The 17,495-nt window shown below is 37.2% G+C and overlaps 2 protein-coding genes across 4 annotated transcripts in view; one reads left to right on the top strand and one right to left on the bottom strand.

Moving 5' to 3' along the window:
- The first annotated feature begins 1,759 nt into the window (after nucleotides 1-1,759).
- On the top strand, nucleotides 1,760-12,581 carry LOC135691060 (uncharacterized). 2 transcript variants are annotated; one of them, XM_065208806.2, is made up of 4 exons: nucleotides 1,760-2,035; nucleotides 3,413-4,717; nucleotides 5,582-5,881; nucleotides 6,173-12,581. In XM_065208806.2, exons 2-4 carry the CDS (start codon nucleotides 3,462-3,464, stop codon nucleotides 6,489-6,491), a joined length of 1,875 nt encoding a protein of 624 aa, XP_065064878.2. In that variant the 5' UTR covers nucleotides 1,760-2,035; nucleotides 3,413-3,461; the 3' UTR covers nucleotides 6,492-12,581. The 2 variants fall into 2 exon arrangements, with proteins under 2 accessions (XP_065064878.2, XP_088972207.1); XM_089116081.1 differs by lacking the exon at nucleotides 1,760-2,035 and having other exon boundaries at nucleotides 3,108-4,717.
- Nucleotides 7,708-17,495, bottom strand: part of LOC135691056 (uncharacterized) — a 22,257-nt gene continuing 12,469 nt past the window's right edge. For both annotated transcript variants that reach the window (XM_065208801.2, XM_065208800.2), the window contains 9 exons: nucleotides 15,319-15,435; nucleotides 14,184-14,282; nucleotides 13,429-13,545; nucleotides 12,875-12,910; nucleotides 11,601-11,744; nucleotides 10,906-10,998; nucleotides 9,223-9,387; nucleotides 8,561-8,658; nucleotides 7,708-7,973 (listed from right to left, as the gene is read on the bottom strand). In XM_065208801.2, coding sequence (XP_065064873.2) covers nucleotides 7,839-7,973; nucleotides 8,561-8,658; nucleotides 9,223-9,387; nucleotides 10,906-10,998; nucleotides 11,601-11,744; nucleotides 12,875-12,910; nucleotides 13,429-13,545; nucleotides 14,184-14,282; nucleotides 15,319-15,435 — 1,004 coding nt within the window. In that variant the 3' untranslated portion in view covers nucleotides 7,708-7,838. The remainder of the gene's footprint in view (nucleotides 7,974-8,560; nucleotides 8,659-9,222; nucleotides 9,388-10,905; nucleotides 10,999-11,600; nucleotides 11,745-12,874; nucleotides 12,911-13,428; nucleotides 13,546-14,183; nucleotides 14,283-15,318; nucleotides 15,436-17,495) is intronic.

Raw genomic sequence — 17,495 nt, 5'->3', positions numbered from 1 at the left:
CTTTGGAAAATCCCGCCTCTCCGACAATCCCGCATGCGGGTTTGATTAAAGATAGAAATCAATGGATTGCAATGTCCTTGGAGTTTTGAATGATTTGAGGACATTCAACGTATTGTCGTTCTTATTTTATGACAGCAAGGGTTGATAATGTTACAGCCAATCTGCTTCAACTTTCCAACTAACTCTCGTCAACTTTTTTCACAATTTGCATGCTATTTTGCCGCATCAAAACAAAAGAGAACAGGTTGAGTTCTGTTACCTACAACGCCTTCTTTTCATTGATCTGGTTGTTTTTATTCCAACATTTCATCCTAATCTCCGGATTTTCTTTATTCTGATCTTCATCTTAGTATCTATTTCTGCTATGGCACTGATTGATACATGAGATTTCGGAGGCTATTATTATGTGTTCTTCGCATTGCTTGGTGATAAACAAATCAGACTTCATGATCTTTTTCGTTGTGACACCCTCTTGGGCGTTATCAGCCTGCTCTATCAAACGTTAAAAGCCTATGTCAAATAGCAATGGTGAAAGCATGCACCCTTGATGCATTTCTCCCTTGTATTCTGATTCAACCCTTGCTAATCTTATTCTCGAACGATTAATGTAGAGCGTTGACTGTTTTTAAAATGTTCGAGGGAATGTTCAATCCAGTGGCGTCGCGTGACCATTAACGCTGGGGGGTGGGGGGGGGGGGGCGAGTGTAAGAGATGCAAATCCATATTTTACCGACAGAATTTCTTTTTTTTTACATTAATATTTTGTTATAAATTTAGTTCTACCGACGAGTTCTCTGAAAGGGGGGTGTACGCCCCCCCACACCCCCCACACGCTACGTCCCTGTCAATAGCTAACGAAACACTCAAAGAAAAGCTAGCGAAAAAAAAGAAAAATAGCTAAGGGTGCTTTTAGCCGTCAAGATCTTGGACTTGCTCTCTCCCTCTGAAAAATAAAGAAAAGAAAAAAAAATGAAAGGGCTAAATGGATAGATTACTAAATGGATAGAGAGAGACTTGTAGCAAGTCCATCAAGATCTGGCCATGTGATCTGGCCTAAAGATACGCTTACGTGTCAGTTGTTCAGATCTACACCGGGGCTAATTCGAAGATTTACGGCAGGGGTAGGTAACCTAAAGAATCCGGCCCGGGAAGAGAACTTTTGTGGCCCGCGAGATGAAAAATATCATATTGTGATTTTTTTGGTTGTGTTAAAGAAGCCCAAACGCCCCTTTTAGAAAATACTTCCTTCTTTCCACTTATTTTTTTATGAACAGTCTATTTTAGAGAAGATAACAATTACTAAAAAGATAGATTTAGCAAGATAAGACACCAAGAAAATTAACATAAATGGGTTCCTAGTCAAGACGAACTGCTACTACTACTTGGGATTCGATAGAGTAAGCTTTCCAAAGTTGTGTTAGAGTAAACTTTCTAAAAAGTGGGGGGCTATAGCCCCTGCCAGCCCAACCTATTATTGCAAAAAAGTGGGGGGCTATAGCCCCTGCCAGTCCAATGGCTGCGCTGTGCCTGCCTCTCATACATATCCTATTGATTGAAGATGGTAAAATCCTCGCTTTCAAGGACTTGCAAAATACATGCAGTCCGACGTACAGTACTTTAATAATGAGGCACGATCAAACCTGCAAATATTTAATTTGTATTGTGTTTTACAACAGGTCAGAGATTACCTCAGTAAACGAAAAATCAAGATTTACTCTTAGTAGAAAAACAACTTAAGAAATCTGTAATGAATCTTATTCCCAACATATGTCATGAAATCTCGTCAGTTTTTGCGCACAAAATCTTATAAAATGACATCGTTCGAAAGTCGTTAGATAAAGGATGATTATTCAACGAGATATCCAAGCAAAGATATAATCCGCTTATTTGGAGGACTGTATAAGGAAGCATTCCTACTGAAACAAGAAGCTTCATGTTAATCGTACCGTCGTCATTTGCCGACTATCTGGCTTCTGGCAATGCTACCTGCTAAGCATGTTAGCTTTGGTCTTGAATGATATCGTCAAACGCTAAGGTATGTTGATGCTTGTTTTTACGCTCCTGAAGCTTTCAAGTGAATCCAAAATTCAAAATAAATACTGTTCATGATACCAATGCCTAAGCAAAACTAAGTGTTCAAGAAAGACTGTACTTAGGCAGAAAACAAATAATTCTTACTAGTACCTCGCAAATGATTTTTATAAAGTTAAAGTCAGTGGCAGGATGAAGTCTGGTCAGTCGATGCCACCCAGAGATGATTAGATGCGCAAATGTTCAACGGGAATAATTGTTCGCACCATTCTCCTAACCATGAGCTCCATGAGCTTCTAGATATAAAACTTTTAGAAATGTATGTCAACACTGGGAAAGGCTTTCTGTTACAACCCTCGCCTTTACATGATCGTCAATCGGGGTTCCTTCTAAGTTTTTTTGTCTTATAAACAAATGGTGTAATCAAAAACTGCAATGAATCCGGCTATTGAGTTGTAGTAGCTTCTAGATTCAAAAAAAGCAAGCAGACGAGATTTCGTTGAAAACCCCCGTTAATATAAAAAATCGAAAGAAAATATTCCATCAAACATGGTCTTATCACTTTAATACTACTTCTGCTATAAAGTTACTTTGACACTTTCAGTAATGGATACCGCCCATTAGCAAGGGCATCTTCACTTAGAAAGTATAAGCATAAAAGTTCACTTACGCTTCGAGACATCTAACACCATCCTTTGTGCAAATAATGCTTTAATGAAACCTTGTAGAAGCAACCAGCAAACAATGGGCACTTCTACACTGGGGTTTTATTAGTGACTCTGGTTCCGAAAGTGTCATCTCTAAGAGGTTTTGCTTCAGTATACCTAGAATTATTTGCTTTCCTAACATCATTGAATGCTCTGTTACTTTGAAACCATCCGTTTAGCAGTAAATTGACCTAAATCCATAAAAGTGTTCAACCTTCCTCCAGATATTTATGAAAAAATTTATTTCACTTGCCCTCCTGAAAAAAATGTTTACTTCATCGACTTTCATCGTGTTTTAGCAGTGCAACCGCTAATTTTCTTGGTTCTTAAAAGATTATTGTAATTCAGGACAAATTTCAGGTTGAGATAATATTATGAAATGATTAAGAAAATTTAGCATAAACAAGTAATTATTTAATGATTGACAGTACATTTTGTTCGTCTTTCCAGTCAAAACGTATAGGATTGGTCCTTTGTGTTAACAGCGTTTTGCGGGCAAACCTGGAGAAGGTGATATGCGATTGTATTGATCTGCTTTTGTTCTTGAGAAATCTGAGACACCCGACAATGTTTATTAGATGTATTATAAGTGGACTTTCGTGTATCTTCTATTTCCCTAGGCCCTTTATCTTAATCGATAATCCAGGACTTATTCTGTGACTGTGCGTTTGCAGATAAGTGAACAGATTTTCATCTTCAACATCCCAATTACTGGCAACAAAGATGTCAGATATATCCAGCCACCTTGGGCTTTCTGAGAACGGTAGCTTAGTAACCGTCCTGCCCAATGGAATGCGTCAAATCGTCGACACGGAAGGCTTGGAAACATTTGCTGATTTCAAAAGAAAAATTGAGCTGATGTACGGTTTACCATACGAACTACAGAATATAAAAATCACGAATGGCTATCATTCTGTAGCGGACTGGGAACTGGTAAAGACATTCAAGGGGGGATCAAACACGGAAGTATTCGTTCGAACTGATCAAGAGTGGACAACATTCGTTTCCGCGTGTTTGCGTGATGCATCGATGACAGTTCTCGACTTTCTGGAAACAACAGAGACAGATGATATCTTTGAAAAAAGACTATATGTTGCCTTGTTTATAGCAGCTTCAACTTGTGATATAACTCTCGTTAGGAAATTGCTTGGATTAAGGCCGAATATCAGTAAGAGGACAGCCAGTGGCAGGAATATATTACACTTGGCTGTTGCAACTGGAGATATTGACTTGACAGAGGCTGTGTTGTATTATGATTGCAGCAATCTTATTCAAGCTGGAGATTCACGTGGAGAAACACCTCTAGACCTCGCGACGAAAGCTGATAATGTGGAACTTGTAGAAATACTTTTGTCTCATATTGATAAAAATAACATGGCAAACGCCGGCAGAAAGACTGATGGAATGTCAAGTAACGGACGGAAAATTTCCAGGGCTACTGCTTCGAATTCATTACGAATCACTGGAACGGCTGAATCAAAATTCCCTTACTCGTCGAGATTTGTATCTCATTCGACCCCTAGTTCCCCACAACTACGGAGAAAAAGCCAAGACCCCCCTACTCTGGGTCAAGGAAAGACAGATGATATCTTGGTGAAAAAATTTGATTACAGTTCAAGGCAACAACCTACTTCAGGTGAAACTGTTAATCTACCCAACATACTTCACGTGCCTCCAAACCAGAGCACCAGGCCAATCTCAGGGAAATTGAGCAGCCTGGCGCCACGCCTGTCTTCGCCTGTTCCATCAGCTCCGAGGAGTCCTAAATCTCGTAGAGAGGTTAGGAAGTTTTCAGCTCCTGACACTTACAACGATGTATTCCAACTTCACAATGGTCAACGGGGCATGCAACAGGTTGTTTTCCTACCGCCGTGGAGGCGCGGTGGGAGGTCACACTCCTCAGATGAAACGAGAGAAGCAACAAAAGAGCAACTGGAGGTTCAGTCACAAATGCCAGTTGCGACAGAAGAGAGGCATAGGTGAGTGTATGTACGTCACAACAAAGGATATTTACTTGTAGAAAAAAGCTTCTTTGCGGTGATGCTACTTGCGTGTTTAATAGATCCAATTATCAATATGATTGAAGGAAATTGTCCCTGAAAATAACATGTCTAGAAAAATCTATTGAAAAGGAAGACAACTTTGATGAAGACTACCAGGAAGTATTATAAAGACTCTCTTCTGTTTGCAATACATTTTTTAAAACAGTGTTTTGACTAGAGAGAATACGTTCATCTGTCTTCAATTACTCCCAATGAATGCAGTGGCGGAAATTGCGGCGAGTGCCCCTCAAAAATTTGCTAAATTTTCGGTAAAAAGACGCTTTCAAAATGAAAATGAGACTTTTGCAAGGATCGTAGCTCCATCGATCTGCATTTTTAGCATTGCCAAAAATATGAAACTGAAAAGCTAAAACTATGCGAACTCGTGGAAAATAGCCTGCTTGCAGTGGAAAGTTGAATGAAAGTGTTCCTTATCGGAGCTGCGAGGACTGCGAAGCCGATTTGTGTGGTTTGTTGTCTTTGCAGAGAAATACTACAGCTAACATCCACTATCTCGAAAATCCACTATCTCGAAAGTCAGTTATCTCGAAAATCTGCTATCTCGAAACCAACTAATTTTAACATTCGTATATTCAAAATTTTCTACGCCTTAACGTTTAAGTAAGTTCAACTCAGTAGTCATACACCCTCGTACACCTTTAGCTTTTTTGCTCAAGACGCCTCTGACTTCTAAAAATATTTCCAGGACCTCAATCTTGATACCTTAGAGAACTCCATCATGTCAATGGGTTTTCTTTATCATATGAGTTCCGATTTAACATTTGCAATTCTTTATACCAGATCAGAAGCAAGATCACATTCAGTAGCCTCGATATCGCCTGAAGATGTCAGTCGTCTTCAAGAAGAGGTTCGAGTAAAAAAGCCATGGAATGAATGGCGCCGTATCTCTTTGATGGGAAAAAAGGAGAAGAAGAATCTGTTTCAAGATATCCAGAAACAAACAGAAGACGAGAAAAAATCTTTTGAAAGCTGGCTAATCGGTAAAGAGGTAATGAGGGAGGAATTTGAACAACATTTGCTGGAGGAAGAGCGTATGAAGCAGCTAGAAAAAGAAAAAATAGAGGAAGAGAGGAAAATGAAGTAAGAATTTGATAATTTTTTAAATTGAGATTTAGGATATAATTTTTTAAAAAATTATTTGCTTCAAGTTAAAAGGGATGTGCGTGATTGATTAAAAATCATAGCAGATTAATGCTTCGAATAGCATGAGCTTATGCCGATCAAGCGAGAGAAGCACGTGCAGTCAACATTACGAAATACCGCTAAACTTGCAGCTGATTTGCCAATGTTTTATTCTAAACGTCTGAAACTAAGTTTCAAGTTAGAAATCAAGCATTTAATATTATAGATGTCTGTCTTTTGTTCTTTTAGATGCAAGTCGTACAACACATGGCTTGCCGAGAAGGAAGTCGAAAATGAAGAATCGAAGGAAGAAGAAAAGAGAAAAGAAAAAGAGAGGAAAGTGACTGAAGAAAAACTGCAACTTAGAAAGACTGAAGCTGAGCGAAAGTATGAAAAATGGATGAGAGAAAAATATGAAGAAGAACTTCGCAAGGAAGAAGAGCTTCAAAGACTCATGCAAGAAAAATGGAAAATAAAAAAGCAAGAAGGTTTTCGTAGAAAGTCGGTAGCGACCATGAGTACAACGAAGAAAACACTATCTAGGTCCACTAGTGTTCCAATATCGTAATGGAGAAAAGTCTCGAGTTGCATATAACATGCAGTTTGCTAAATACTATGTATAGATTTCGTAATTTGAATTGAAGAAATAAAAGGTATGGGCTTGAGATAATTTTTAAGTATTTCAGGCAAATTTTTACCGGTAATTGTAATAGAAGCTACTTATAACGCATATAATAGAAGCTTAGAAGCTACATATAATAGAAAGCAAGAAATTTAGATTTGTTTCTACGAAAGAATATTCAGTGCGTGTTCATCAGCAGTAAAGTACCTTGCTTTATGCATTAGATAAAATAGGAATTTAAGAAGCTAGGATATAGATAACTAAAAACTTAATGATGTGACCGTTGTTCCTGTTGATTCGGATTGTCTTTTATAAAGGAACCATATGGGAATGCAGGGGCAAGCCCGTTCTGCAAGAAAACAAGAACATAACCAAGTATCAGTCGTTATAGTTTTACGAAAACATTCATGTTAACGAGATGCATATGTATTGATCGCTGTTGAAAAACTAAAAATATTCTTGGTATGAGTCCAGAAAACCTTAGTTTATAGTGAAAAGTATTTTTCAAGACAATTTACAGTAACGTAACATTTTATGGTTTTAGCAGAGATTCTCAGTGAGGATATACCCAATTTAACTGAACCGAGGAGTATTAATGAAGATAAATTCTAAAATATTTTGGCTTCTAACTTTAGATTCGTGAGCTATTTTTGTAAGTTTAAATAATTATTTCAGTAGATTTTACAAAATATGTACAAGGATTGTGATTTTAACTTTAACGTACAAAGTAGACATCAGTTTGTGTATATGCATTGACTAAGACTGAAATAGCAAGCCCCATGGCAAGCCAGCTGCGAAGCCAGGCTCCCAACACCGGAGGAGCAAAGAGCCGGAAAGGTTAAGTCGCGGGTATTTCTTCGAGAAATTTTGAGGGCTGACGCTTTTCGATGCCCGTATTATTTTTAATACCTCTTTAGAAGTAAATGAAATAGAATTTTTGTAGGTTTTCCTCATCAGACTGTCTGGCAGTAAGCAAAGGCCCTTATAGGAAAAATTGGTGTATTATCGCTTCAAACTACCTGATATAGGACCACTTTTTAAAATAGCATCAGATGAAACTAACAAATTTATACCGAACTATGATGACAAGTCTTGAAGACCTAATGATATAACACGCGTGTAATACGCGTGGAACTCTCCTCCGAAGAAAATTATTAGCACGCACGTTTTGCAGCGCTTTTATTAACACTTTTTCTTTAAAAATTTCATTCAAAACATTTACAAACCAAAAAACACGACAGTATGGATGTGATTAATTAAAGAGAATAAAAAAGCAGCTTCGTATTTGTTCTTTCAGCAACCATAAAGTTCCATTCGTACGCATGCGTAGTTTGCTTTTGTTGGGTAATATCTGAAGTACCTCGCATTTATGACGTTACTGAAGGTATTCAGTATTGGTGTAAAATGATCGCAGTTGCCGTCAAACTCCTAAAAAGTAATTTTGACAAAAATCAATTCCGTCTTTAGGTAGATCATTCACGAAAGTTGATGCAATAGTAGAAAGTGATATAACTCACCAGGTCAAGCCCCCTACCCTACTCCCCAGTACTTACTTCATTTGACTCTCTTAGGCTATAGTAACTAGTACCTACGAGCCAGCCTCTCGGTTTAGCCTTGAACATAGCCAAGAGCCCATCCCTACAGCAACCCCTACCGTCCCTAAAACCCACTTCCAAATTATCCAATCCACGGCAAATTGTCCAATCCACAGAAAATTGTCCAATTCCTGAATCCTTCATTAGATCTCTCTATAGGCCATTTGAAACACCAGCTCTGAAAACTCTGGAAATTGCTCAGGTCCATCTCTCTACCATTTGAATTACAATACTGTTACTCTAAACCACTAACTATTGTTACTGAAATTATAATGACATCTACTTGGAGTTAACCATCGCATCCTGCCTGGGACTAGCAATGCCTTTTACTGCCAAATATACTTGACAAAGATGTTAAGAATCATTCCCATTAGAGAACCACAAATGTTCTAACTCTGTTCAGTCTCATATTGCACATACCCTAATTCTTCCATTTTCAATATACTCGTACCAACGTCTTCTATCAATGCTGAATCTGACTTTGAATTTTGAAACTCGCTCAAAGAATTTATCACGGCCTGCAATATAATGTCAAATTATTATTGTGGAAAACCAACTGGCTTAGTTTATTACATGGAAAGTCTTTCGGGATGTTCGCCTTGGGACGTATGAATATACAATGGGGTTGCAAAAGTCATGCCTAAAATGGCAGCTGAAGCCATGGGCCTAAGCCGACAAGTTTCTAAAACAAAAGTTCAAGGCTAAGGGGATTTTAATGCGAGAGCCTTCGGTAGGAAACTATTTGCGCAATTCGAAAGGCTTTCGAATGAAAATAAATTTTAAAAGTGATTTTACTGTTTTGAGATAAAATTGGGAAACTTTGAATCAGCGCTTTAGAAAAGTTCTCGAAAACGTTATCGAAGGTTTTTATAAAAAGACGGTAAATACTGGCAAATTTTAAGAAGCATAAGACAATTCATTAAAACTTTAATCTGAAAACTTGAACATGTGTGTTCTTTGTTAAGACTTTTGAACCCCTAAGTGCTTAAACGAAGCAAAAAAAATAAACATCTACCATAGGTAACTTGCAAGGTTTAAAAATGCTGTTGCATTCCAAAAAAACTAAGAAGGATTTCTCATACCTTGTGTGGCAATGTATTTGATTTTTTTCTGTGAACCAAGATCTATCTCAATATATGGGCCTAACTTGTGTTTCCATGTTTTAGCGCACCAAGCAGCAATTCGTTTTTTATCAGCATCATCTTCATAATAGAGTCTGGCATTCGAAGCCGATGCTGACCAGCTATCTGCAAGAAAAGCAAGAATATCAATGTCATTAAGGTTTGATAGCCTACCAAAAGGCTAGAAATTTAAAAGAGTTTTGTAACTGAGAGAGAAAAGTGGTGGCCAATGACAAATTAGGGTTCAAAATTATCGTCTTTTGGGTGACGGCCTCAAAAGTTTAATTAAGTGGCCGGTTTTGAAAGATAACGAATTTTCTGTACTCTCTGTAGAAGCTGTAGAACTCGTGCGTCATGTTCAATGAAACAGTAGAGTTGATAGCTTTTTGATAAATTTGCTATCACATAACGACTTCTAAAATATATTGTGCCACAGATATGCCGATGATTAGTTTTCAAACAGAGGTTAGGTGATGTAAAGCTTATATTCAAACCAAGAATTGAAAGAATCATCCAGCTTCTTTCTTCGACACAGGTAGCTTAGCTTCTTGCTAAGGTTCAGATCGATTTGAAATTCCATAATCAACGTTTTCAAAAATTGATCAAATAAACATATACCACGGTGCCTAACTTATAGTTACAAATAACCTGAAAACTTGAAACATTTAGAAAAAACCTCTTTTTTGGTGTTTGTTTCTACTTTTCACCCGAAGGTAGTTTTTAGGACACTGAGAAGTCAGGGGCAGATCCAAGGCAAATTTGAAGGAGGGGCAGTTGGGGTTGGGGGCGCTGAAAAATTGTCGAAAATTGGTGACGAGAGTACGATGTATACAGCAATTTCAGATACATTTTCGAAATAAACAACATAACTTTGAGGTAATCCTTGAAGCAGATTAACCTATCGGTTTCAGAATCTTTTTCATTTGGTTCTTATTCTTCAAAAGGGGCACACAATTTCCAAAAAAGGGGCGCCAGATTTGCTTCAACTCGTTGAGGGAGGGGCAACTGCCCCTAGTTCCCCCCCCTTAAATCCGCCACTGTGAGAAGTTATGCTTATAGAGCAGTGGCCTGGACCTTTCTCTCGATGTGACCACACCTCGTGATTCATACGCCTGGAATTGAAGAGAGCTGATGACTCCCCTCACACTCAATGAAGGTTTGGTTATGTCCGACAATTTCTTAAAGAGGAGCCTTTCAAAAAGATTAGCTAATTGAAGAATGAACAGCCCCTGCTTCAGGAAGTATTAAAATCCCTCAAAACATGATGCGATTCAAGATAAAATTTGTTAGAAATAAAATGATCTCTACCTGCATGAGCAGAAAATTTTGTGTGGTTGCTTTAGGTAATTATTGACTGATTTTCTAAGTTTCTTACATCAATAATGAAACCTGGAGATTCTTACATATACTAGTTACTTATAAAAGAAGGAATTTACCAAACAAGCCTGGCTTCTGTAAAGATATTCAATATTGAAGTTCCCAAATAAACTGAAATATTTACAAAGAGAATCTCTGGAATTTTCTAATTTTGTGGGACGTAGCTTTAATAAGAATTACAGAGCAGTATAGCTACGCATAAACAAGTACAGTGGCGAATAAATTGTACTTCTTTCTACCGAATGTTGAATCATTGTTTTTACTTACCAATTTGCAGTTCTGAATTGGAAGTCATACTTTTATCTGGGATTTTCCAACCTTTCCCATCAAAACCAATGCCAAGTGGGCTCGAACAAGGACCTGAAACGAAGGGAACTCGTCATTAGCTGACTGTAAAAGAACTTAGTTCTCACTTGTTTTCGGATTGAACAGCAAGCTGTTGCAGTAATGATTATTACTTTAATTCTATCTTCAGGAGATGGTTTTTCTTTTCTTTGCTATTTCAAGTTTCTTCTGTCACAGATTTTAAGGATTTAGATGCTAATTCGGAACCGCAATTTAGCTGTCGAATAAAATGAAAAGAAATAAAGGCAAAAGAGTGAGATAAAGTCAGATAAAGTTTCCAAGTGCTTTGCGGTTTGATTATCAGACAATAATTATTATTAGTCAGCGAACATAAAGATTTTATAAGAAAGACACCAAACATCAACAGTGACAGCATTCAAAACTAACCTGCAAAACCTCATTCGTCATATTGTCATGCAATCAAAAACTGGTTACTGATTCAGAAGTTTGTTTTAAAGAAATAAGACAAGTTATTTCAGGTTATTATAACTTTCTCTCTAAAATAAATCAGTTTCCTTTCAAATCCTTGAAAAATCTTTGCAAGGTAAGAGGGAATTTAGTTAATTTCGAAAATGAGGCTATTATGACTCTTCGAGGCTGTCTATGTATAATGTTACCTGATGGTTTCTGTGGTTCACGGTCACAGTCAGTTTGCTTGCAAGATGCTTTGCAATTGGATCGCATCCATTTTGGGTTGCGTTCGCAGTGACCATGCTTTGCCCAGTCTTGACAATGTTTATTTCTATCTTTACACAGGATTCCTGGAAACATTATAGCTATTAATTTAGGCCATAAATATACTAAAATGCGGGCGGTACAATATGATGAATTTAAATAACGATCAATGTAAGTAAATTGTACCAGGAAAATATTTTTAAAACTTGAACCCCCCCTCCTTTTTCTTTGTTTTTTCTTTTCTTCATATTAGTGTGCATATATATACATATACATATATTCTGTATTTGCGTATATGTATATATATATTTATCTTTATTAGCTTTTTCCATATATTTCTTTTCCATGCTCTTACATCCGTCTTCCTATTCCATTCGTCGAATTCCATATTCCTTTAACGTTTTTTAGTTCTATCATCGCTTTTCTATCTTACTTGATAATGGGCTATGCTCGAAACGTCGTTAATTATTTCAAAAAAAATTTTTCCTGGTACAATTTACTTACACTGATCGTTAACTAATTTAGGCCGTTCGTTAAACCAATATGACGATAACAGATCTTGTTAAAATAGTAGCACAATGCATAAATTGCTAAAAAACTGCTTATCTAACCAGTTCAAGGGCTCGAGGGAAAATGGAAAGACGCACCAACTTACTCAATATATTTCAAAAGGTAGAATATTGTTATGGGTGACTTGAATAAAGCGCCGATTGCAGTGCTATAACCGAATTTTTGAAAAAGCATACTTTAAAATCTACTTTTAACGTTTGAACAGCGTTTTCATTTTTAACATAGTTGGATATTGCTGTTCATGCCACAGCTAGACCGTTCTTATTCATAAGTGCACCCAAGGTTTTTCAAGAAGAAACCCGTTATCATGTTCTAACATGAGACCTGTTATCCCTTAGAGAAATGAATCTGACCTAGAAAATGGTGATATGCGATGTAAGTTTTGTAAACTAGGTTTAAAATAAAAATAATATTCTTTATCATAAGCTTCTCTGTCCTTTACCTAGCATATGGAAGAACTGCACGCCTTGACTGCAAAAAATCAAGCTTAAAATTGACACTTAAGCAATAAAAGTATCGTGTGATATACAGCATCTTCTTCTTAAAATAAGAGGGCAGAGCTAGGGAGAGTTATTCACTCGAACAAGCTGTCTCGTCCAATCATAACTAACATCCAGCAGTCGCAGTATATGTTTCTGATACTTACCGATTCCCATCTTGACATGCAAAGGTTTTGGTTTATCTGAATAAGAAACAATAAAAGTAATCTTTGTTAAACTGATGAAAAAAATTCGTAATAAAAATGCGTAACATGTTAGAGTAAATAATGTTCCATCTCAATACAAATAATTACTTGCTAAAACAATTAAGACACGACAGAAAACTTCGAAAAAGAAATTTTCAAACTTTCTTTCTACGTCAATAGAGCTGTGCATCCATATTTTTGAAACTGTTCTTTATTTCATAGATTCATTTAAACCCTTTTTGTTTTCTAAATCTCATTTAAATCCCGTTCAAAGAAAAGATTCATGATATTCTGGTGACAGAAATTACCCAGATTTTAGTGTCCTTCGAACAAGCAAAGATCGAAGAGCGTGGAGACAGCTGTGGAGGCCACCCGCCAGCAGTGGCGTGAACAGGCTGAGATGATGATGATGAATGCAGAAATTACTTACATCTGGGAATATACAGAACCAATAATGACGTCATTTTAATTCTCAGCACAATAGGCAATAGTACGTACGAACAAGCAAAAATTACCTTTCCGGCATTGTGGGTGACAACTTTTTGGGCATAACTTCCTTACAGTAATGCTGATCGAGCAGTGTCCCCATTCGTACCAGTCTTTACACTTTGATGTGCTGTCAATGCACTTAACTATGGCAAGATAGAAATTTACCAAAAATATTAATGCACAATTAGATAGTTGCTAACGGATTACTGTTATTTTGGCTCAGTTCATAAAGTTATGAACTGAGGCCAAATTACAGAGGTTTGATGGAGCCAGAGCTTGTGCTCATCTGGTCATATCTCAGCCAATTCGTAATACCTTTAACTAATTTTGTAAATTTAGAGATATTTCATGATGCTCTTTCAGGTTATGGGAAAAAAATTCTAAAAATATACTTTTGTGACGTCATCACTTGACAACTCTATTTCTTAATGGATAGTTTTCAGTCAGTTGCATTAGAACAGTGGTCTCTGCTGCGACTGGCACAAGAGAGGACAGACACCCTTTGTCCCAATTGAGCTGCTGGCATATTTAGAAATAATTAGTTTGAAGATAGCACAGAAAAGTTGAAAGCTTCTTCAAATTATTTGTTGCACCTTTGGATATGAATTCAAACACTGGGGTGGTACTTATCACTGTAAAGAATATTCGGAGCCAAAGCCATATTAGAGTCATAACAACAAGTGCGATAACTAGGCATAAAGAGACTGAAAATCTTTAGGCTTGGTGTACGGACGACTCTTTACTTTTTTCCAGATTCATAGCCAGAACATTGTATACTAACCTTTCTTTGCTTTTATTTTTAACTTTTTAGGAGGCGGTTTCTTTCTTTTTAGCAGTGATTCCCTGTCTTTGAGAACTGCTACTAGCTTCTCAATTCGACCTGTCAATGAGGAAGGAAAACCTTCGTATATTTTGCGTCAAGGTATTACTTAGTAAACTTGTTTGGAGACAAACAGGTGAAGGTCTTTTGTTGAGTGAGGCAGCCCTCCGTCTTAGGTCAAAGAGCATAGGCATGGAGCAAGACGGGGCTGTCTCACAAATTTGAAGGTTTTCGGTCGTTCGCCTTCCCAAATAAACTAGGAAGCGAAAATTATCTATATATATTCTTGATCGGGACTGCACTGGGAAGCATGCTCATGAAATCTTCTTCTGAATTTTCGAGACCTAAAGTTCTGCTCGCCATTGTTTTGTCCTTCCACTCAAGCACCCCAACACACAATTTGGAAATTTAGATCTCTAAAATGGCAGCCTCTGGTATCCAGACAGTACCTAATTCTGCGATTCCGCTATAGGGCAGCATTTACGAGAAAACCCAGATTGTGCAAAAAAAACTATAATGGAGACATGTTTCGGATTAGTGGCAAAGCCCGATTGTCGTTCAATCTAAAAGTTTTGGAATCTATCTACAAAAACATGAAAAATCTCTTTTATGGGGAAGAAGGAGTTCGTTTTCAAAAGACAAGCCACACTGACTGGGCAACCTCGACAGCCATGTGCTCGCGTTTCTGATTGGCCTATTTCGATCTACAACTGGGTATATATATTTCCTAGCGTATGATTTTCGGTCTGTTCTGACGTTCTATATTCTGAAAAGTGTCAGACAAAAAGCTTCAGTATACTCATGTGTTTACTTTTTTCAAAGCCATTTTTATGTTTTGTACCACTAAAAGATTGTTAAATAGTTTTCGTGGAATCGCCATCACCCTCCCATTTGCGTATCAGGCTTAGGATGTATTTGGACCCGAATAGTACTGCTTCAGCGAAATAGCACTGTTCGAATGGAGCTTGGGATGTGGTAAATGTTGCCAGATCAGGAGAGTTGCAGTCCTTAAAGTCCCTAATTCTCCTACACCTATGCACCAACCTGATACCCATGCGCCTCTAACATCCAAATAAAATGCCTGTCTTTGACAAACCTTTTTTGCACAACGGATTGCAGCTCTGCGAACAAAGCTGCATAATGGCGCCACTCAGCCTGCAGTAGCCATTCTTCTTCCAAGTCCTGCATTTCTTGGCTCTGTCAATGCACCATGCTTAAAAAGATGGTTGCATAAGCAGGAAATAATGATAATTTGGACAAGAAACGATGAATACACGTAGCTAGCTGCAATGAATACTATGATTATGTATAAGCGACGAATAAACGTTGAATGCATTGCTGCTACTGAAAACTATGAAGACTATATGAAGAACAAATGAAAAAGACATTGAATAGCATATGAAAAACTCATTTAGAAAATCTGCAAATTACATTACGAGCATACGAAGAAGGCGTAAAGAAAAAATGAAGAGCACATTAGGAAAACATAATTGCTGCCGAATAAGTAATATTCAGGCTGTACTAAATCAAGAAATCTTAGGAAACATGACTCATTAGAACTTTTACACAACAGTGTTAGCAATAACATTGACCTCCTACTCCCTAAAAAATGGATCAGTATAAAGTCATTGCGCTGATGGTTGCAATGATTTTACCTTTGATTTGGTATTTGGTCTCAATATGCTAACTTCAAAAAGCCCTCCTTGTGATGGAGCTGTCTAGTTTCCATACTGCTCTACCTGATGACGTAATTAGTTTACCCTAAACCTAAACCTAAACCTAACCCTAACCCTTACCCTAACCCTTTACTTGAATAATTAATCATACTAATTTATGACTATTAATCATGCTTATTTGTGACTAACAGGTGTGGCAGTATGGAAACTAGACAATTCCCCTTGTGATAGCCCTGCATAACTAAAAACGTTTTCTCAAGGGGTCTTGACATGCAAAGAAGAGTTGTTTCAAAAGCATTGCTTAGTCTCAACCTTATGGGGGCATCAAAGGCATCGAAGTTTTCATTGCAATTCCCCATTGACTAGAAAAATGTAGCTTTAGGCTACCTAGGGATTATTAAGTCTCGTTTCATTCTTTGTTTTTGCAACATATTTCTCGAGGGAACATGTCTTGATTCTATCAGACAAAACAAGTTACCACCAGAAGTAACTTTCTGGGAATGGTATTTTATTTAGTTTGCGATCATGCACTGTCAGATTTCATTCCTTTCACGAGTCGCTCAAGAGTGCGACCCAACACGCGTGCTTCTCAACACTGGCAAGAAAGGAAGAATTTAAAATGGCAATGGCCTTGTTGAGAGAATCTTCAAGATGGAAGTAAGTCTCATTAGATGTTTTAACACTGAAGTATATCTCAGTAACGCAATTGAACTCATTTAGACCTTAATTGGTATATTTTGACATCATAAACATGCATCGTGCTGCTGTCTTTAATGAGGGCCTAAATAAAGCTGTTCGAGAATTTATATCACTCACAGAATTCTTAGTCAAAATGATTAAAAATCAACCTCTGCGTGTGACTTGGTCCAAAATATTGCAGCTTTGAAGCCATACACGCAAAGCTTCAAACCTTTGCAAGCATTATACTTGAAGCGGTAAAGTAAAGGAATAATTAATTAAAAAAAACCTAGGTTAGAAAGGCTTTTATAGCCATTGCTTCATTTTCAGGTTTGACACATCTAGAAATGTATTTAAATATTTTCAAGTAGGCCCATGGCATAAAAATTTTTTCTTGCGTTACAAAATGTATTTATAACACAAAAGATACTTGCTTTGAAGCATTCATTATCGTCGCTTTCATAGAAAGTGCCCCTTCTGTTCAAGTCGATAAAAAACAGTCCCTTGGAATTGTGAATTTGTTTAATATGTCTGAATTTTGTTTGAACGGAGTGGTCTAATAACTTTCGTATATTAGAATCGTTATCCGTGCACAATATCCTCACCAGTTTACTCATAGTTGACTTCAAGTCAAAAGATGTTTTATCGGCCTCATGGTCAACATACGTTCATTGACACATGGAAAGCTTCTTAAGAATAATTAAGATTGATGAATATGGTTGACATATTAATTTCTAAATATAGAATCACCAGATTTGTTGGTTTTCACAGGGCTAGTCACACAAAAGGAGCATTTCTTGCTTCATTGAGAAAGGAATTGGACCTTAAAAGATTAGCCAATTCACTTAAAACCAACCATAGAAATTGGTTTTTCCAGATAAAAGTATGCCAGAAACTCGTGAATTAACTTCCAGTTAAT

Source organism: Rhopilema esculentum, chromosome 4 (genome assembly GCF_057945365.1).
Source record: "Rhopilema esculentum isolate cy_ngs chromosome 4, ASM5794536v1, whole genome shotgun sequence".
NCBI lineage: Eukaryota > Metazoa > Cnidaria > Scyphozoa > Rhizostomeae > Rhizostomatidae > Rhopilema > Rhopilema esculentum.
The sequence above is the reverse complement of the archived record's forward strand: the minus strand, read 5'-3'. Positions and strand labels throughout refer to the sequence as shown.